The sequence below is a fragment of the Dermatophagoides farinae genome, chromosome 7 (assembly GCF_024713945.1).
Source record: "Dermatophagoides farinae isolate YC_2012a chromosome 7, ASM2471394v1, whole genome shotgun sequence".
Classification (NCBI taxonomy): Eukaryota; Metazoa; Arthropoda; class Arachnida; order Sarcoptiformes; family Pyroglyphidae; genus Dermatophagoides; species Dermatophagoides farinae.
In genome coordinates, this window is record NC_134683.1 from 3191585 (window position 1) to 3213429 (window position 21845).

The 21845-nt window shown below is 30.5% G+C and overlaps 5 protein-coding genes across 6 annotated transcripts; 3 read left to right on the forward strand and 2 right to left on the reverse strand.

Annotated features, from left to right (window-relative positions):
• The first annotated feature begins 24 nt into the window (after nt 1-24).
• On the forward strand, nt 25-1615 carry LOC124496682 (obg-like ATPase 1). The gene is made up of 5 exons (XM_047060240.2): nt 25-313; nt 386-446; nt 502-802; nt 870-1186; nt 1257-1615. The coding sequence occupies exons 1-5, from the start codon at nt 127-129 to the stop codon at nt 1582-1584; spliced, it is 1194 nt and encodes a 397-aa protein (XP_046916196.2). The 5' UTR covers nt 25-126; the 3' UTR covers nt 1585-1615.
• On the reverse strand, nt 1589-7447 carry LOC124496652 (tyrosine kinase receptor Cad96Ca-like). The gene is made up of 9 exons (XM_075733069.1): nt 7380-7447; nt 6735-7293; nt 5707-6562; nt 5372-5437; nt 5150-5301; nt 3651-3701; nt 2501-3577; nt 2316-2432; nt 1589-2245 (listed from the first exon to the last, which is right to left on the reverse strand). The coding sequence occupies exons 3-9, from the start codon at nt 6032-6034 to the stop codon at nt 1841-1843; spliced, it is 2196 nt and encodes a 731-aa protein (XP_075589184.1). The 5' UTR covers nt 6035-6562; nt 6735-7293; nt 7380-7447; the 3' UTR covers nt 1589-1840.
• Nucleotides 7448-7774: 327 nt separating this feature from the next.
• LOC124496660 (MAGUK p55 subfamily member 7-like) lies at nt 7775-9770 on the forward strand. The gene has a single exon (XM_047060207.2). It carries the CDS (start codon nt 7775-7777, stop codon nt 9653-9655), a length of 1881 nt encoding a protein of 626 aa, XP_046916163.2. The 3' UTR covers nt 9656-9770.
• Nucleotides 9702-14503, reverse strand: Vps8 (vacuolar protein sorting 8). The gene is made up of 2 exons (XM_075733065.1): nt 14016-14503; nt 9702-13944 (listed from the first exon to the last, which is right to left on the reverse strand). Exons 1-2 carry the CDS (start codon nt 14037-14039, stop codon nt 9787-9789), a joined length of 4182 nt encoding a protein of 1393 aa, XP_075589180.1. The 5' UTR covers nt 14040-14503; the 3' UTR covers nt 9702-9786.
• On the forward strand, nt 14237-21312 carry for (cGMP-dependent protein kinase for). 2 transcript variants are annotated; one of them, XM_075733067.1, is made up of 11 exons: nt 14237-14900; nt 14985-16875; nt 18095-18375; nt 18459-18930; nt 19038-19115; nt 19486-19733; nt 19806-20082; nt 20137-20238; nt 20313-20498; nt 20578-20644; nt 20702-21312. In XM_075733067.1, exons 2-11 carry the CDS (start codon nt 16337-16339, stop codon nt 20798-20800), a joined length of 2349 nt encoding a protein of 782 aa, XP_075589182.1. In that variant the 5' UTR covers nt 14237-14900; nt 14985-16336; the 3' UTR covers nt 20801-21312. The 2 variants fall into 2 exon arrangements, with proteins under 2 accessions (XP_075589182.1, XP_075589183.1); XM_075733068.1 differs by having other exon boundaries at nt 14326-14853.
• The last annotated feature ends 533 nt before the right edge of the window (nt 21313-21845 follow it).

A 21845-nucleotide genomic window follows, 5' to 3' on the forward strand; every position in this document is an offset into this window, starting at 1 on the left:
ATTGTATCAATAATAAATCGATCACATGTTGGCCACGAAATCAAATCATCGTTGAATACAGACGAATTTAAAAAAAAAAATTTTAATTTTTTATCAAATTTAAACACTAAAAAAATAGCCAAAAAAATGCCACCGAAAAAAGATCAAAAAGATTCAAATGATGTGGTTCTATTGTTGGGTCGTATGGCAACCAATCTTAAAGTTGGCATTGTTGGCGTTCCAAATGTTGGTAAATCAACATTCTTCAATGTTCTCACCAAAAGTCAAGCGGCAGCTGAGAATTTCCCCTTCTGTACTATTGATCCAAATGAAAATAAGTATCACTTTTTTTGATTCATTTTCGATCATATATTTCTACTTGTTTTATTTTTTGTTTTCCTTTTACGTCGAGTTCCAGTCCCGGATGAACGATTCGATTTTCTTTGTGAATATCACAAACCAGCCAGGTATGATGTAAAATTTATAAATGTCAATATTTCTAATTTCCCATTTCATTCACAGTAAAGTTCCAGCGTTTTTAAACGTAGTGGACATTGCTGGCCTAGTGAAAGGAGCTAGCGAAGGACAAGGCCTAGGCAATGCTTTTCTATCACACATTAAAGCTTGTGATGCCATATTTCATCTTTGTCGTGCATTCGAAGATGATGATGTTACCCATGTAGAAGGTGATGTTAATCCAGTACGAGATATCGAAATCATTAATGAAGAATTACGGCTCAAAGATGAAGAACTATTGAATTCGGTGATTGAAAAACTTCGTCGATTTGTTGAACGTGGTGATAAAAAAGACAAAGCTGAATATGTAAGATGAATAGATTATCATAATATAGATTTATATTAATATTAATAATTTCGAAAAAAACCAATAGGACATTTTAATGAAAATTAAACAATTTTTGGTCGATCAAAAAAGACATATTCGTTTTGGTGATTGGAATGCGAATGAGATTGAAATTCTCAATAAATATCTATTCATAACATCGAAACCAATGATCTATTTGGTCAATTTATCGGAAAAAGATTACATACGTAAAAAGAATAAATGGCTTATTAAGATTAAAGAATGGATCGATGAACATGATTCACATGCAGTATTGATACCATTTAGTGGCCTGTTTGAAAATAAATTGTTGGAACTAAGTGAAGATGAACGAAAATCATTTTGTGAATTGAATAAATGTCAAAGGTAAGCCGCCATCGTTTTCCATTCCTAATAAGTTTAATCTAATTCTGATATTTGAAAATTAATTATTTAGTGCATTGAACAAAATTATCGTCACCGGTTATAAGGCATTGCAATTGATTTATTTTTTTACTGCCGGTAAAGATGAAGTGAAAGCATGGACTATACAAAAAGGAACAAAAGCACCACAAGCAGCTGGCCGTATACATACTGATTTTGAAAAAGGTTTCATTATGGCTGAAGTGATGAAATTCGATGATTTCAAAGAGCATGGTAGTGAATCTGCAGTGAAAGCTGCTGGAAAATATCGACAACAAGGCCGTAATTATGTTGTTGAAGATGGTGATATCATTCTGTTTAAGTTCAATGCTGGTGCTGGTCTTACATCGAAGAAAAAATGAGCACTTTTTTCATCAAAAAAAAAAAAAATAATGTTTTAATTTGATTGATCAAATTTTTTTTTTCTTATGAAAATTAATAAATAAAAATGCATGATTTGATTTGATTATTTAAAAATATATTTACAACAATTTATAAAAAAAAGAAAACAGAAAAAAAAATAAAATAAAAATCGGGAACTATATTAAGTATATATAACCATGCCATTTATGAATGTGTTCATTAATCAACAAGGAATGTGTGTATGTGTGTGTGTGATCACAATTTTTCACCAGAATTTCCATTATTACAACCCGGTGGTTTCAATAGATTATAATAACAATGATCAGGAAATCTATCCAATTCAACATATTCATCATCACTACCGAATAGATTATCTAATAGACATACTAATTCACTGAATGATGGTCGATGATGTGGATTACGATCCCAACAATAGTACATTATATTATACATTTCACGTTTACAATGTTCAGGTTTTTCCAATCGATAACCTTCACTAACTTTTTTAATTACTTCGGATGCAGTCCAACCAGGATATGGTGTACATCCTAATGTTACAATTTCCCACATTAGAATACCAAAACTCCATACATCACTTTTGGTTGTAAAAATGAAATCTTTCAATGATTCGATTGCCATCCATCGAATTGGTAAACGACCCTATCATATAAAGAGACAGAAATGAATGTAGGTCAACATCATTTAGAAATCATTTCTGTTAATGACTTACCTCAGATTTACGTTCATAGATTTCCTGATTATATTTGGCTAGACCGAAATCGGCAATTTTACATATTTTATTATGACCAACAAGAATGTTTCGTGCGGCGAGATCACGATGTATAATCTATATGAATGAAAATTATGGATGAAAAAAATGACAATCCGTATGGACTTGATCAATTCAAAACTTACGCCTTTGGAAGATAGATATTCCATTCCTTTGGCAATCTGATATGCAAATGAAATCAGATCATGTGATTCAAGTTTTTCATGTGGTTGTTTACTACCATAGGCAATATCTTCACGACTATCGGCCAAATATTTTTGCAATTTACCATATGGTACATATTCCATTATCAAATAGACTGGATCACGTTCCGTACAACAAGCAATCAATGTGACAACATTTGGATGTGGATCAAGTATTTTCATCACTTGCAATTCATCAAGTAGATCACGTTTTTCTTTTTCACCAGCATTTTCTTTCAATGTTTTTACGGCTACAATTTGTGTTTGTGTTGCTGCAGTTTGATTACCATTGAATGCTTCACATTTCCAAACTTGACCAAAACAACCTTGACCAAGAATGTGCATGAATCGTAGATGATGTCTAGGAAATTCCCATTGATTTGAAATTCTAGAAATACCCATACCGCTATCGGCACTTGTTTCATGGAATTGACGTCCACTATTTTTGAATAATGAAACATCGAAATCGCCGGTAAAAGAACTGGTAGTTGTTTCGATACTTTCGGATTTATTATTGTTGATAATTTTATGTGAAAATGTTTTTATTGCATTACGACTGGGCATACTACGTTTATGTATCCAACACCAGAATATTAGACATAAGGTCGGTACGAATATACTGACAAGAATGTATGGTCCTATTGGCCACAGAATATCGGTAAGTAATGAAGAATGTCTATGTGGCTTATCTTCCGTAGGCATCTGTTCATAATGATCATCACGATGATCTACTACATCTGGTTTAACAGTTATTGATTGTTGATTTTTAGTTTCATTTTTTGCTCGATTATTGAATGTATTCAATTTGGTTATTGGTGGCCTTTGTTTTCGTTGTGGTCTCAACGTTTCCAATGGAACATCTTTAGGTGTGGGTGGATGATAAGGTCTTGTTTCAGTTTTGTTCATAAGAATATTATTTGTATTGAAAATCTGTGATGGTGGCAAATGAATATCGGGAAAATGAACAATTTGACCTTTGTCAGTGGCTTTAGATACACTGATTACAGCTTCAATTTTGGCCTATCAAAAACAAAAAAAAAACAAAAAAAAAAATTCAAATGAATTTTTTTCTCAAGAAAAAAAAACAACTTACAGTCTGATGGCCATCATTGGCTTTGATGTACATGTTGAGAAAATTTCCACCCTGATTCAAATGGTTAAAAAAAAATTAAAAATTAGAACAAAACACAATAGCTAATAATATTGAGGTTGGAGACATTAGCATTATTTATTATTTGTGATTGACTCTCTAACTGAGAAAGGGAGTCATTCGAAAAAAGAACGGAAAAATAAGTTCAACGATAAAAAAAATTCAGGTCAAATCACGATGATTCGACAAGGAAGCGAGAAAAAAAACAAAAAATCCATTTTGATAAAAAAAAAGAGGTGATATTCTATAAAAGCTTTTTTCCAGACTTGTTGTTGTTGTTGTTGTTGTTTAACCCTTATCATCATCATCATTGATTATTATTTACACCATCATCGCTACCACCCTTCGCCTCTTTTATCGCAATCAGGTATGATTATTATTATTATGATTACCTATGTTTGTTATATATGAAAATAAATTAGGTTACACCTTTTCTTGTTTTTTTTTCTTTTGATCAATTTTTCGGTATATACCAGATGCGTCAATGATGATGATGACCAAACATCAACCGCAATTGAATCACGATTTGATTTTGATTAAAGCTAGATTGGCAACCCATCTATATAGCTTATCTATTATATGGCCTCAATTCATTTTATGTATATTTGAATTGAAATCGAAATTCTATTTTTAGTTTGCAATTACACACACACATATATATCGTCATTTGATTCGATGGCCATATCATCAAGAAGATGATCATATAAATACATACAACAGAAAAAAGAGTTTGAAGAGAAAGCTATATTAATGATCATCATTATTCAAGAGAGAAAAAAAAATAAAGATTCGGGATATAATGGGAGACATATTTGCCAATCTGGTTGGTGATGAAAAAAAAAAATTAAGTAGGTCTCTCTCAACTTGTTTTTTTTCTATTCATTTAACGTTTTTTTTTCAAATTCAAGACCTCTAACTAAGTATGAAAAAAAAGCAGTCGTCTGTTTGTCTTTGCTATTACCAATCATCAAAATTTACAGGATGATTTTCCCAGAAGAAAAAAAAAGTTATTTTTGTCACAAGTTCTGGAAACCTAGTTATAATATGACGATCATGGTGGTTAAGCTATCAACCACCATCGGCATATTATGATATCTGAATAAATTGGTAGAACAAGGATGAAATGGACTTGGCTTAAATTTATCGTCAATTCGATGATAAGGAAATTTCCAACAACAACAACAAAAAATTAGAATGGTTAGAAAAACAGAAAATCTTTGATCTGTAACAGATTGTAAATATCAAGTTCAAGTTGTTATATAAACGACGAAACAGATAGTGAACATAACGTAAATCTTAATGAAAAAAAAACCAATTGGATAATGGGAAAAAAATTAATCTGATAATATCGAACCGATTTCACACACACACACACACACTCATGCAAGCAAACATATCGATATAATCGATAATCAAAAAAAAAAAAAAAAGATTTTTCTTACCTGACCAGCTAATGATTCCCGTACAAAAATCTGTCCAGTTTTTTCATCGATACGAAAATATTTTGATCCATCATTCCAATGTGCCGGATCAATACCATAGGTGATTATATCTTTTTCCTTATCGATCGTACGTACCATCGTTACCATTTGACCTATGTTGGCGATAAAAATAGAGATTAGAAGGATTCATATTTATATAATAAATCAATCAATCATACATACCGACAGGTGTATTTTCGGACACGAATATTTCTCGTTTAAAATCAAATACTGGTGGACTATTGAATGCTATATATATGTAGTGTATTCAAGAAAAAAAAATGAAAAACCAATTGAAAACATTTGCAAAAGAAAAAAAAATTCTCAGATTTCAAACTAGGGTTAACATTTCGACATTTTGACATATTACGATCGATTGCAACAAAACAAAAAAATTTCACATTCGCTTCGGGCAATACAAAATAAAATCAAATGGCAAATGTTTTTTTTTTTCATATGTCTGTTTTCCCCTCTATTCATTTCGATCATTGACACCAAGAATGGATTTTTATATTTACCTGAAACAATCAATGGTAATGATGATAAACATGCGATTATAATACAGATGATGATACTGATGATTCTGGTAGTAATATAATCAAACCTTGTTATTGTTGTTAATGATGATTGAAAATAACTTTTTGATAATAATGTGGTGGCGTCGGTGGTGTTGATGGTGTTGTTGGTCTTATTTGACCATTTAATGAATTTATTTGATAATTTTCGTTTCATTTTCATCTTTGTTGTTTTCTGTATAATGATCATTTCATCATCATGATCATGATCATGATCATCAGCATTATGATGGCCACAACGTTCCATAAGTACAACAGATGATGAATACATGAATAATTATTTTGTTGTTGTTGTTGTTGTTGTTTTGTTGTTTTGTGTTAAATTATGTTAATCAAATGTTGATGAAATTTTCAAATGATGAATTTAAATTAATAAATCATAGATGACAGGCCATAGAATTTAATCATTCACATTTTTGATTGAAAACATTTGTCAATGAAGATTGTTTTTGGTTTATTTTCGGCCCGAAAAAAAATTGAGATCCGGGTATCATGTATACACACACACACGCACATACACGGACGAAAGCGAAAATTTTTGTTTTTTTGTTTCAATGTTCAAATCAAACTATTTCGAGAATGATGCTGCTTGAGGCTTGTTGTTGTTGGTGTTGTTCGATTCATTGAGTGGCCATTACATTGTTATTATTATAGAGAAAGGTATTCGACCACCACCATCATCATCATCGAATGTTCGGTTTATTCGGGTTTTGCCCATAGTTGTTTTTTTTTCAAACGATGAGCTACTTTGTGGACCATTCTATCTAAATAAAATGTACAGCCACAAATAATTTCGGTTCTACAAGTCATTGATCGATAAAAGTAAAGCAAAGAGAGACATTAGACGAGAGAGAGAGAAAGAAATCTTTGATGATCAACAACAGCAAAAATACTATACTATAGCAAGTTTAAGAGTCAATCAAAGTTGTTGGACGACTGTAAAATGAGAAAAAAAAGAAAGAAATATTTACCTGAGATAGTCTAAGATGATTGGAGTAATTTTTTTTTCTCGTTTCAGACATTGGTTACATTCTCCAATGTCTTTGTTTTGATGATGATGATGATAGTGGTGGTGGTGGTGGTGGTGGTGGTGGTGGCCATCGAAGCGACTAAAAGAGGCCAATCATTTTTTTTTTTTTTTTGAAAGAATAGCCAGTCTTTCTTTTTTTTTCTAAATTTCATTTCACGTTCTCTTTTCGACCATTCACATTTGAGACTATCTCATTGAAAGAATGAAGTCAAACGAAAAAAAAATCTTCATCATTCAAGTTCATTTGATTTTAGCTCAATTTTTTTTCTTTGCTTCGTCTTTTTTTCTTTATAACAAGGTCGACAATCATTTTTTTTCTTCTACAGTGCAGTTTTAGCATTCTCTTCTTCTATTTCTATTTTTTCAAATGTGGACATTTATTGCTGAAAAAATATTGTTTTTTGTTTCTCTTTTCACAAATAACAATAGCAATGGTCAATTAAAATATTCATCACACACAATGGACCTGGAAAATTATTATAATTTTGGGAAAAAAAATTCTGAAAAACCAGAAAAAAATTATTATTATTATTATTGTTTATAATGATCATGAGAAAATTGTTTTTATTTTTTTTTTTGGCCATACCTTTAGGCTTGAATTGTAATCGATTCATCGATCGATATTAACATCGAACACAGGAAAAAGAAAATGACGTATTATATGAACAGTTTATTAATTCATGAATCACATGATTTTGATTTGAATTTGTATAATAGAATCGCCAGTTCAAACAAATAATTCATGGAACACTGTATGCGTGATGGCAAGTACTCTATTTCTATACGAGAATATATTCCAAATGTTCCAAATGGAACGCTCGGACATGAGCAGAATGTTCTCTGAATGCAATTGTGTTTATGTTTGTATTTATATGTCTGCGTTGATGATGATGATCAACATCTCCATCTCAATTATATTGGACCAAAAAATTTTTTTTTCATTGTCAATCATCATGTGATTTAAAAACGTAATCACGTACAATGAATATGGACGATAACCAATCATCACCACCACCACTGCTATTGTCATCATCAAAACAATCGTCAAAATTATCGGTATCAACATCGTCATCATCATCATCATCATCATTGATACCGATCAATACATTAATTGAACAAATTCTCGTATCATTACGACAAGAATGGATTTCCGAATGTGATCAATTGTGCCAATTATTACAACGGCCACATCTGCTTGCTCTCATGCAAGTGGTCGATTGTGTTGCCCGTCAAATATTTGATGTTGAAATATTTGCCAATCTTGAAATGATTCTCGATAACACCAGTAAAAGTAATTTAAAAATTATTGAAAATCTTGAAAACTATGACACTGCCAAATTGGAAACATTTCTCGATATTACCTCTGCCAAAACCATGAAACTAAAAATGCCCACTGCCACAACCACATTGGTATATTCAACGCCAAGAAAAAAACGTCGACCTTGTCAAAAAATCATACAAGTCATCAAAAGTGATGAACCATTGGGTGTAACAGTTCGATTTGATGAACGAACTGGTGACATTATTCTTGCAAGAATATTGGTCGGCGGAGCAGCCTATCGAAGTGGTCTCGTACAAGTTGGTGATCATATTCTCGAAGTGAATGGAATTCCTTTACGTGGCCGTTCACATTTAGATGTGATAAACATATTGCAACGTGAATCAATGAAAACGATTATAACGTTAAAAATTGTTGTCATGAACTGGCAACCATCATTCGATTCTACCGCTAATAGTCAGGCTTTAAAATCCTATCTGGTAAAAGCATGTTTCGATTACAAACCAGAACAAGATCCACAGATTCCTTGTCCATCCATAGGATTGGCATTCGATAAAGGTAGCATCCTGAATGTTTTGAATAAAGACGATGCCAATTGGTGGCAAGCAAGTAAACAGATTGAATTATCAAGTAAATCACGAATGGAAATATTTCAAATAGCCGGTCTGATTCCTTCAAAAAGATTACAAGAACGACGAATCGTTGCCATTCGTGACATTAAAAGTCAACTTGATCGTGAACGTTATATACATATTCTTGGTGGATTATTGCCACTTCCATTTCGTAAGAATAAATGGTGTGCACAGAAAATCAAAAAAATCATGTATGATTTAAGTGATTGTATCCGCTATGATCGTGAAGAGATCAGTACATATGAACCAGTGGCCAGATATTTTCCACGTTCAGATCATTGTCGTCCTATTGTTTTGGTTGGTCCTTCTGGTGTTGGATGTTCATTACTGATTAGCTTATTATGTCAACAAAATCCTAATCGATATCGTGAACCATTAGCTCATACAACACGTTATAAACGATTTCAGGAAAATGATTCTATCGATTATTATTTTGTCAATGAAGATTGGATGGAACATGAAATACAAACAGGTAATTTTGTTTGTTATTCAAAATATCGTGGCAATTATTATGGTCTACATCGAGATACAATCAAACAGATTGTCGATGCTGGTGCTGTTTGCATATTCAAAATGGATGCTCAATTTTTACGACTAGTTCATACAGCTGAATTCAAACCATACATTATATTCATACAGCCACCATATGACCTGGATCGATTGATTGAAACAAGAAGCCGTAATTATTATGATCATTCAGATTCTGTTAGTAGTCAATATAGTCAACGAAAATCTAAACAACGATTTGCATATGAAATGCATCTAATGATATATGAATCACATAAATTACAAATATTGTATGGCCATAAATTTGATACCACATTGATCAATGATGATCTCAAGGAAACATTTAATCTACTGCTTGATACAGTACGAATGGTTGAAATGAAACCAACATGGATACCTATTGCATGGATTCAGCAACAGAATAAATCATTATGTCGAATTTAAACGTACGCACGCACACACACACACAAACACAGACAAATAATGAAAATTTAATGTAAAAAAAATGAATTTATTAATTTTTTTTAAATGGCAACAAAAACAACAACAAAAAAATAAATGAATAATAATAATTTTTATTTAAATGGTGATAATATTGTTCTTGAATTATTCGATTTAGATGGTGATGATCTATGATGTTGTCTTTGTTTATGAATCATCAATGATTTTAATCGACCATGATGAATTTGATTTAAAATTCTCAATTGAATATCATTAAATATTGGCTGATGATTATTTTGATTTTTCTGATGTTTGCTAAATGTTTTATCATAATTTCGACTAGTCTGTTGTTGTATTATATGATGACAAAATGGACAATTATTAGTTTGATTGTTTGTGTATCGTTGTAAACATGTCCAATGAACAATATGATCACAATTATGGAATGTAACAAATTTTTCACCATCATCAACATCATCATCATTATTATTATTTTCATTATCATCACATAATTCACAATGAATCATTGAACGACGAAATATTTTTGAACGAAATTTTAATCGTCGAAATTGTTCAATAAGTTGACGATGTTCAACCGACAGGATATTAGTTGTTAATTCTAATAGAATTTTTTCATAATTATAATTCTCCAATATACATAGAAGCATTTCACGAAAATCACATATTGTATCGGATTGTTTGAGAATTTTTTCCATAATTATATCTAAAAATAGAACCAAATTCAAATGAGTAAGCATTTCACTTATAAGTGTCTCGAATAATTGATTCAATATTTTGTTCAATTCAATTTGTCCAGCCATTTCACGACGTTTTGATGATGATGATGATGATGATTTTTGTTTCGCCGATATTTGTTGTTGTTGTTGTTGTTGACAACCAGACTTTATGAATATAAGATATTCAAGTAGCTTAAGCCAATACATTTCAGGTTTATCATGATCATGATGACGATCACAAAATTCAAGAATTTTTTGAAAATTTTTCATTGCACATTCATTATCTTCGACATTAACTAAAAAGCGATCCATATGGACAATATCATCCAATGATTTTCGAAATTGATCGAATAAAACTTCAAATGATTTTACATATTGTTTCATCGATTCCAACAAGAATGCTTGGCCATCATATGATTGTGATTCATGACAAATTTCCAACATTTTTATTTGATCATAATTTTTCAATAGTTGAAACATTGAAACAATTTTTTCAGGTTCAAATTGTAGACATAATTCAAGGAAAATATCTTGATTTTTTCCATCATTACAAATCTGTTCCAATATTTTCGGTTTATTCACTACATTTGATTCATCATTATTGTTCTGATTAAATTCGACCATAATTTGTCGAAGAAATTGATAATGACGATATGGATCACTTTCAAGTTGACAAATAATTATATTAAAAAGTCCATCACATTGTTCAACAAATTGATAAAAAAGTTGAGCAGATTTTCGATGATCTATTTGAATCAAAAAACAAAACTGTTCAAATACGGTATTTAGAAAATCACTTTTGTTCCAATTATCAGTGAATTGTTGTAAATTGAAAAATCTATCATCCTGAGTGATAATCAAATCGATAAAATTAAAAATTTCATCATGTTTACTGGAATCATCAACATGTATACGAAACAGATTAATCCAATCACGACGATCACGATAGATTTGTTCACAAATTTTATACATTCGACTTGTTTGTGCTTTTTGTAGAAAATTCTCTGCATTTAGACGTTGATTCCAAGGACGATTCCGAAAAAGTTGAATAAGAATTTGTTGTCGTTCTTCGAAACGTTTATTCGAACTTGCCGCAAACAATGAATCAATCATTTGATTGAAATGATCATCAATTATTTTGATCGAATCATGTGATGATGACTGCGTTGAAATACAGCATCGGCCAAGGAATATGAAAAATGAATTTCGATGATCATCATTGAAATCGGTTGTATTTTGTTCGACAATAAAGGCAAGCATTTTATCGATTACAATCTGTTTGAAATAACATAAATTTGAATGATGACTATCAAGATAATCGAATCCAATCAAAAGTGTATTGAGAAATTCGATTGAATCATATCGAAATAGAACATCAATTATATCCAATCGATTATCATCATTTACGGCCATAAGACGTTGGAAACAAGATTCCAAATGATCTTGTTGTTGCATTTCGGGCAAAGAACCTTTGTTTGGATAGTACGTACATGTAAGCATACAATTCAAATAGACGAGTAATTTGTTTCCAATGATTATGTCGGTTTTAGATAAAAGTTGTGATTTTGTTTGAATCGAATCTCGTAATAATTTAAGCAATTCATCAAAAGGTGTAAGAAAATCATTCATAGCACAAGTGTAGATATAAATAAATGAATCGTACAGATGATATTGGCCATAGATTCGAATTATATGATCAATATCCAATGATTGAATGTCCAAATGAACAATCAATGAATCCAATAGATTATACCATTCTTTACCAATTAAATAATCAATCATTTCATTGACAATTAACGGATTCAATGATGGTAATTGATCATCAAAAATATGTGATTCAAGTGATTCAATAAAAATTGATTTCATTTTCGGATTCAAATTGATTCGTTCGAATAGTTCAAATATAGCCATATGTCGTTGTTCGGATTTCAAACAAACAATGTATTTGATCAGATTGGCAATAATTTCTCTGGTCAAATCTTCAGTTTGTTTCATATTTTTCGGTTCTAATGATTGAATATAACTTGTTAATGTCTGATTCATCATTTCAATGACTTGATCAATGACATTTTCGAAATCAGAATCTGGTCGATCTTTATACGATTCATATTGATCATACAGGAATTGTAATGCCTGATCATAATTTTGACTATCATTTATTAAATGATTAACTTTTTCTATCCAATTCCGTAAGGTTACGACAAAAATCGATTGAATTCCCAGTATATAGAGTTGATTTTTCTTAGTACGTTTATTGGAATCTTCGTTCATAATTCGTAAACAAATGGAATTATTACATGCATGTTCACCTGCTTGAGCCATTGCTTGACTAACGTAGCCACCATTGACTAAAGATTTATAATGGGCATTTTCATAAACTAATTCTATATGACTTAGATCAATTTTTTCCATTTCTTCCTGTACAATTACATCGATCAAATGTCCAGTTTCATCTGTATCGATTACAAGTAATTTATCATCTTCAAACCAACTTAAATGTTGTAGCATATAATTAGTGGTGATAAATTGATATAATGGAATAAAATTGATTTTTTCCACAAAATCTGTAACCATTCGATGAATGAAAATTTGATTTTGACGACCAAATGTCAACAGTGGCATGTATTCATTACCATATCTGAATGACAAATTCCATGCAATCAATGGTAAACATTCTAAATTTGTGGAACGTAATGTTGTGGTAAAATGTACAACAACAGATGGCCGTAATGAAATAACAATCATCTTCGTAACGGTTGCCATAGCTAACAAACAAATTTGTTCGATACCGCTGAATTCTGGTTGATCATGAGGAATGTCATCATAAGTAAGTGGTTTCAATACAAGTGCTTCGCCACGACTGCCTGAAAATACGCATTGTAATCTGGAATTTTTCTTCCGCACATCCATAATGAATATTGATCCACTCGTATCGTTTAATACGACAAAATGTCCATTGGATAGATAGTGTATGGACAATATCGAGCTATAAAGGTCATTTAGATCGTCAATCACTCGAATCATTTCATAAGTGATTATATTCCATAATGAAATTGAACCACGGCTACCACCGGCTAACAATCGGGTTGAGTCTCGATTTATTGTGACAGATGTTATAGAACCAAATTCTTTCGAATGTTTTAGAAACGCAGCTAGTCTATCGTTGGCTAATTCAAACAGCAAAATATGGCCATTAAACGTACCGATTGCCAAGAATTTTTTTGACAATGCAAACGCAGTTGGATTGCCAGAATCAATTTGATCACTTTTTGATTGAGTAAGTTGTGTTTTTATAAATGTTAATTCAACTACATTGAATGAACTTTCCGGCTGAATAGCCGAATGATCCTGATGCAATGACGGATTGATAGCCGCATTTGTCAAACTTGTATCCAACAATTCGGTACCGGAAAATTCTAGATCTTCACCTATTAGGCTAAGATCTTGTTCAATTAGATGATCAACTTGTTCAAAAATATCATCATGATTTTCGGCAAGGATTTCGGCCAATGTGGGCGTTTCGGCAATATATGGAATGGAAAAATCAATATCAAACTGTATACAGAAAAAAAATAGAAAAAATTTAGACAAAATATAAACAAAAATCATTTGTTTGCATCATTTACATTCGATGATTCAACCGATGACATAATGAAATCAAAGAAAGAGTGATAACATTATATAATACATGAAAAGAATGAAAGAATACTCCTAAAATTGTTTTCAAGATTATCATTAATGATGATGATTGATGATTTGATTGATTATAATGCGAAAACAAACAAACAAAATATCGCAAATTCAAAACATTAAAATTGATTATCCAAAAAGGACGTATTTGTTAAACATCTGTATTTATTATGATACGCGTAAATATTTTTGATGATGATGATGATCACATGCAACTAGTTGTTTTTGTTTTTTAATGATGATGATGATAGTGGTTGTTTTTTTTGTTGTTGTTGTTGTTATTTAGTTTTGTTGCGATATATCAATGATCTTCATTGATGGATCCTCAAATCCTGCAAGAGGATCATCATCATCAACCTAATGAATCGTTTACATCGTCAGCCAATATAGTCAAACAATATATCGACAAATATACATACAACTCAATAAATAAATTGCATCTGTATAACAGAGAAAAAAAATAGAAGAAAATTTCATTCAACAATACAAACCAAATGAATGATAGAGAGAGAGAGAGAGAGAGTGAAATAGAAACACACACACACATTGATAAATGTACCGAATGTACCAATGTATTATTCGTAGTCTTTCTTATTAATTGCAATACGAGGCATCAAACTGTAAAAAAGAAAAATCTTAAAGATCTTTTAACCCAAAGTGAACATCTACACCATCATCATCATCATCAAATCATCTACAGATTCGAACGAAAATTCATCCCGTGTCCTGTTTTTTTTTTTTTTTTTTTTCACTGGAACCTTTTTTTTTCTTACGGTACATATTGTGTGATTTACCGTTATTTTCAACTACTATATCTATGGGTAGCTGATTATTTTGATTGAATTTCAAATAAAAAAAAAACCAAAATTGATTTATTCATTTTCTTTCTCTTTTTTTATCTCTAGTTACTCAAAAATCGATTATTTCAATTGATAGTGTATCAAAATTGAAAAAAAATTGTTTTTTTTTCAATTTTTTCGATGTTGAAACAATCCATTAATTATCAAATTGTGTTCAAATCAAGATACTAACTTTAACCATCACAAAAATCAAATGATTTTTAATTGTCTCCATTCAATAATGAAAATAATAATAATATAATAAGGATATTACAAGGCTTTTAGTGATTTTTTTTCTGCCATTTTTTTTTGTTTAAATGTGATAACGACAATTAATGATAAAAAAATAATAACCAAAAATATCATCATAGCTCAATCACTAAGCCAAAATACAGAACAACAACAACAACAACAACAACAACAACGACTACTAAAACGAATTGAAGACGCGAATACACAGGAAAAGAAAGAAATTTTTTTTTATTATTTATCAAATCAAACGAAGACGAAAACTATAGTGAAATAAAAAAAAAAATTCGAAGACATGATCGCGGTATATGATTGTTTGAATCTTGATTGGAAAGAAGAAGAAGAAAAAAAAACGTTTGTCGAAATCATCGAATCAAAAAAAAAATCCTGATATACATTTTTTGTCATCTTCCTTAGTTTTTTTTTTTTGGTTTTGTGTGTCCATGATGGTATGATATACAAATATTCGATATATATGTGTTTGTATGTGTGTATATGTGATGCCTGATATGCTGATTTCCGATCAAAAAAAAAATTTTTTTTTTTGTTTGCTTCATTCATTCTCATTCTCCACTCTCTTTGTGTGTGTATGGTTTTTTTTGTCTGGTGCCATTAATTTTTCTTCGAATATATATGTGTTCATCATTGTGGTCATATGGATTGAAATTAACTAGATAGATAGAGAGTAAATAAAATAGTGTTGTTACTGGAAGATTTTTTTTTCGATACAAAAAAAAAATCAATCATCATTCAATCAATCAATCAATCCTTTCGTTATGTTTTTTTTTGTTGTTGTTTTTCGTAAAAAAAAACAAAAATTCAACTGCTATATTCATAAAGATGTGCAAACATTTCAACATTTGATCATCATCATAATCATAATCATAATCATCATCATCATCATCATGATATGCTGATTTTGATGAGAATTTCAAATTTTTTTTTTTATTATAAAACTTTTAATTGTAAAAATTTTGTGTGTGTGTGTTTAAAATTGTGATTAAATTGAATTGATTGAAACCGTCATCATTACATCCAAGATTGAATTATTTTGGGCCAAAATATCGGCTCGATTGATCGACCTACGGGTGACAATCACCGAATTACAGCTAACACAATCAATTGGCCATCTATTATTTTTATTATATCGTTCATTACGTACAACAATAATGTCATCATTGATGACATCAACAAATACATCGGCCATCATGATGATGGATGAAGATGAGCAGCCTCATAATGCTCAACAACAACAACAATGCCAATCAATAGCAAAATCACAGCCATTAACAATTGAATCATTACAAAACCAAATACAATTATTACATAAACAATTACAGGAAAAAGATGATCTAATCAATGATTTACGATCACAGGTGGATAAATATAAATCTGTTTTATCAATGTATGATGGCTATCTATCGCCTGCTGGTACTGGTCCAATGTCTACATTTTCTCCAATACCAGGTTCATCATCAACATCATTATCATCATCATCGGCAACAATGACATCGCCATTGTCTACTGGATCACTTCATCATCAATTACATCATTCCATTGATCCATTAATGATGATGACAACAACTAGATTTGGTATGCAAAAACCAAGAAAAAATCGTCTTATGGGTATATCGGCTGAACCAGAATCATCATTAACATATGATGAATTATTAAAGACTAAATTTACAAATTATCCTAAAACCGAAACGTAAGTTTGATGCCATATACACACACACACACACACACACACACACACACACATTAATGATGGTATATAATGATGATTCGACCTTAGCCAACTAATGATAATGAAATTTGTATGTGTGTGTGTGTTTGATTTGCATATCAATATTTGATTAACCAAATCAAATCAATTGATTCAATGAATAGTGTTTGATTTTTTTTCATCCTTTTCTTTGATATACTGTCAATGTTATTGATTGATTGATATATTCATTTTGATGATTCGAAAAAAAAATGATTTTTTTTTTCTATTGGGTTTTTTCTTTTCTTTTCTTTTTTTTTTTGATCTTCACCATTGATTCGAATGGAAAAAAATAGCCATCATCACATTATATATATAACGTGGAACATGAATTTTTTTTCCAGTTTGTTAGATTAAATGACAAAATATATCGATAAAGATTTTTGTTGTTGTTGTTGTTGTTTTTGGTTCCCATTTTCCTGATTACAAAAAAAAATTTTTTTTTTATTTTTCGATTATAGAAATAATATATATAATTGATGATGACGTTCATTAAAATATTCAGTGGTCAGACGATGACAGGAAATTTTTCTCTATTTCACTTTTTTTTTCACGAGAAGAACATAAAACGAATTTATATATAAAGGAACATCGTTGTTTTTTTTTCGTGAATGTCGTTGCCATCAATCATCAATCATCATCATCAATGAATAAAAAAAAAAAGAAAGGAAAATGAATGTCGGCTGTATTCGTGTGTGTGTGTGTGTGTGTGCGTGCGTGTGTGTTGGTATATGATATACGATGATGATGGCGGTGTTAATATGATGATGGACATTTATTTGAGCTCTCTATAGCTATTTTTGAATAGAATCCAAAGTACGAATGTAACACACACACACAAGCACACAATTTGAATTTATAAAGATAGGATTGAATAGAATTGTCAAAATGATCAAACTGTTCAAAAATCAAAATAAATCAATATTGATGATGATGAATATGATGATCATCATGATGATTCATATATTTGATTGACAATGATGAATAATGTAACGTTTTTATTGTTAATATTGGCTAAATTGTCATCATCATCAATGTGGCCAATGTATAGGTCATATAATTATCATCAAATCATCATTGATATTATTTATCGATTATTTATTTATATAATCAATACTTTATTCCATATTAATTTGAATACAAATATAAATAATTATTGTAGATCGAAAAAATTAATAAAAGCAGCAATATCGGATAATGATTTTATGAAAAATTTGGAACAATTTCAAATCGATGAAATTACCGATTGCATGTATCCAGTTGAATATGCCAAAGATTTATATATTATTAAAGAAGGTGATATTGGTTCGGCCGTCTACATTATTGAAGAAGGTACATTGGAAGTAACAAAAGGTGGACGTTTTCTATCGAAAATGGGCCCACAAAAAATGTTTGGAGAATTGGCCATCCTATACAATTGTACTCGTACAGCAACCGTTAAAGGTTTGTTTCATTTGTTTGAATTGTCCATTTGTGTAATTTTATAATCGATTTTTCTTTTTTCTTTTCCCATTTCAAATATATAGCCATAACTGATTGTAAATTATGGGCAATTGAAAGACAATGTTTTCGTACTATTATGATGCGTTCCGGTTTACTCAAACAAAAAGAATATATTGAATTCCTCAAAACAGTGCCATCATTTTCGAAATTATCCGATGAAATTGTATTGAAAATTGCCAATGTATTGGATGAAATTACCTATAAAAAAGGTGATTATATCATACGACAAGGTGAAAAAGGTGATACTTTTTACATCATTAATCAAGGAACAGTAAATGTTACTATCAATGATCGTAACAACACGGTTTTATCATCACCATCACGTGATCAGAATATGAATCTAACAACATCTACTACTATGGCATTGGAAAAATTTATTCGAACATTAACACGTGGAGAATTTTTCGGTGAACGTGCATTACAAGGTGAAGAAACACGATCAGCCAATATAATTGCCGAATCACCAACAGTTACTTGTTTGGTCATCGATAGAGCGTATGTAAAATTGATTTAATTATAATTTTTTTTTTGTTTCGTTGCTATTTTCATCATGATTAATGACCTACTTTTTTTTATTTTTTTTTATTTTCGGTTTTTTCCAGTTCATTCAACCAGTTGATCAGTGGTTTGAACGAAATCAAAACAAAACGATATGATCAGGATATAAGCGAACGTAAAATGTATGTTGACTTTTTTTTGTGGAAATGATTGTTTTTTTTTTGTTCTGGACTGTTGATGATTTTCCGGTTGCCTTTCTGTCTATAATAATATGTTTCTCTTTCTCTCTCTTTTTTCACTTTTTATAATTTTATCAATTTACATATAACTACTAATTGTAATTGTTACTAACTGCTAGTCGCTGTTACTAACCCCTTGTTCTTCGTCTTCTTCTTCCTCTTCTTGTTGGTGAGGTAATTTTTGTCCTTTTCATTTTTTGTTGTATGTATATTGCTTCCGGAAAGCAACATATTCTTCTTCATTTGTTTGTTTGTTTGTTTTTTTTTTTAAATTAATTTTATTGTTGTTGATCATGTTATTTGATTTTCTTAGTTTAAACGAACGATTTGCTCATCTCAAATTGGATGATTTAAAATTTGAAGTTACATTAGGTGTTGGTGGTTTTGGACGTGTTGAATTGGTTAGCCTTAGTGAAAATCGTTCAACAAGTTTTGCATTGAAAATAATGAAAAAAGCACAGATTGTTGAAACAAGACAACAGCAACATATTCTAAATGAAAAACGAATTATGCTTGAATCGAATTGTAATTTTATCGTCAAATTGTATAAAACTTTTAAAGGTAAAAAAAATCACCACCTGTTAATAATCAAGAAAAAAACTGAAAATGAAAAATTTATCAATTTTTAATTAGATAACAAATATCTATACATGTTGATGGAAGCTTGCCTTGGTGGTGAATTATGGACCATACTCAGGGATAAAGGAAATTTTGACGAAAAAACTGCTCGATTCTATGCTGGTTGTGCTATCGAAGCATTCGATTATCTTCATACAAGAAATATTATTTATCGTGATTTGAAACCGGAAAATATGTTACTGGATCCATTTGGTTATGCTAAATTGACAGATTTTGGTTTTGCCAAACGATTATTGCCACCGGGTAGAAAGACATGGACATTCTGTGGAACGTATGTATTCTATTTGAAAAAATTTCAAGAATAATAATTCATTTCCAATATTAGGCCTGAATATGTGGCACCAGAAATCATATTGAATCGTGGACATGATCATTCTGCCGATTATTGGTCATTAGGTGTGCTCATGTATGAATTACTCACCGGAACGTAAGTATTTTTATTTTGACATTTTTTTCTTTTGCATGCAATTTTTAACGGAATTTTTTTGAATTATTCATTAGGCCACCATTTTGTGGTACCGATCCAATGCGTACATACAACATGATACTCAAAGGTATCGATTCAATCGATTTTCCTCGTTCGATTTCACGTGAAGGTGTTGAATTAATTAAAAAACTTTGTCGAGATAATCCTGCTGAACGTCTTGGATATCAGAAACGTGGTATCGATGATATTAAAAATCATGAGTAAGTATATAGTAAATTGAATTAAATTTTCAAGTCTCATGATTACCCACCAATCATTTTTTTCATATTCAAAAAAAAGTTGGTTTAAAAATTTTGATTTCGAACAATTGAAATCACGCCAAATGAAACCACCATTTGTTCCTATCGTAAGTTTTAAATGTTTAAAAAAAATTTGCTGATTCATGGATAATTTATTTCAACAGATCAAAAGTGCATGCGATTCAACAAATTTTGATACATATCCACCAAATCGTGATCCTGATCCACCGGATGATTTTACCGGTTGGGATGATGAATTTTGAAAATTTGACAACACTCAAATGTACTCATCTAAAAAAAAGGATGTGTGTTTGGTGTTGAACATCAAGATGATGGTGATGATTGATTACTCTGGTCGAGAATTGTGTTGATATAAAAATTCAAGTGCAAATTAATCGTTTTTTTTCTTGCCTACGATGTCTGTGTTAGCGTGTTCAATAATTTTTTTTTTAAATGAAGAAAATTCACGGATCAATCCGTGAATCTTTGATTTGATTTGATTGATTGATTTGTATTTATTCCAATTTCAAATTCACATACACAGATTGTACACCAATCAAATCAGATCCGATACACATTTTTTGAGAAAATTCAAATCAAATTCTGATTTTGTCGTTTGTTAAATGTTTTTCTTTTCCTTTTTCACATTGTTATTATTATTATTATTATTATTATTATTATTAATCAATCGGATAGAAAATTCCTGTTCTAATTCATGTCTCTTGTTTTCATATTTGTAAAAAAAAATTAATAAATAAAAAAATTGATTGATTGATTTTTTTTCGATTCGATATATTAGATTCGACAAAAAGTCGTGTCGTTTTTTTGTATAACATTTTTGAACGACTGTCACAAAAATTTGGTAAAGGTTCCGACATCGACTATGACCTTAATTTATTCTTTGATGATCAGACTTTAATTAAAAAATAAATTTTTCCCAACTTTGCCCGCCGGAAGTGGTGGCGGGCCTCTGGTAGTGGACACATCAAAATACGAAATTTTAACCATTTTGATTTTTGCTCGTACTGACCCCGACCAAAGAGGTAATGGTCACCTGACCACTCAATGGAAATTCCACATGTCCTAGGAGTTGAAAAAAATTGTGGGCGTAATTCTTCCTCAACTCATCCTTTCTCAGGAGCGGATCAAAATCCGGTCGGTCGCTATCAGCCACTGTGTTATTCAGCCATAGGAAAAATATGCTTCAAAATGAAATTTTTAAAAAATTTTGATCAATTATCGCACGACACGTTTTCCGCTAACCAAAAAGTCAAAAAAAAAAAATTGGTTGACCAAAAATTCCAAATT

Bases quoted from the DNA above. Each gene is read 5' to 3' on its own strand.
- LOC124496682 (XM_047060240.2), top strand. From the start codon at position 127: ATGCCACCGAAAAAAGATCAAAAAGATTCAAATGATGTGGTTCTATTG. The intron at 447-501 runs GTATGATGTAAA...TTTCATTCACAG, and splicing joins GAATATCACAAACCAGCCAG to TAAAGTTCCAGCGTTTTTAA. The intron at 1,187-1,256 runs GTAAGCCGCCAT...TTAATTATTTAG, and splicing joins GAATTGAATAAATGTCAAAG to TGCATTGAACAAAATTATCG.
- LOC124496652 (XM_075733069.1), bottom strand. From the start codon at position 6,034: ATGTATTCATCATCTGTTGTACTTATGGAACGTTGTGGCCATCATAAT. The intron at 3,702-5,149 runs GTAAGAAAAATC...CATTTGAATCAG, and splicing joins GGGAATCATTAGCTGGTCAG to GGTGGAAATTTTCTCAACAT. The intron at 3,578-3,650 runs GTAAGTTGTTTT...TGTTTTTGATAG, and splicing joins CCAATGATGGCCATCAGACT to GCCAAAATTGAAGCTGTAAT.
- LOC124496660 (XM_047060207.2), top strand. From the start codon at position 7,775: ATGAATATGGACGATAACCAATCATCACCACCACCACTGCTATTGTCA.
- Vps8 (XM_075733065.1), bottom strand. From the start codon at position 14,039: ATGTCATCGGTTGAATCATCGAAT. The intron at 13,945-14,015 runs GTAAATGATGCA...TTCTGTATACAG, and splicing joins CATCGGTTGAATCATCGAAT to TTTGATATTGATTTTTCCAT.
- for (XM_075733067.1), top strand. From the start codon at position 16,337: ATGTCATCATTGATGACATCAACAAATACATCGGCCATCATGATGATG. The intron at 16,876-18,094 runs GTAAGTTTGATG...TAATTATTGTAG, and splicing joins AATTATCCTAAAACCGAAAC to ATCGAAAAAATTAATAAAAG. The intron at 20,083-20,136 runs GTATGTATTCTA...TTCCAATATTAG, and splicing joins ACATGGACATTCTGTGGAAC to GCCTGAATATGTGGCACCAG.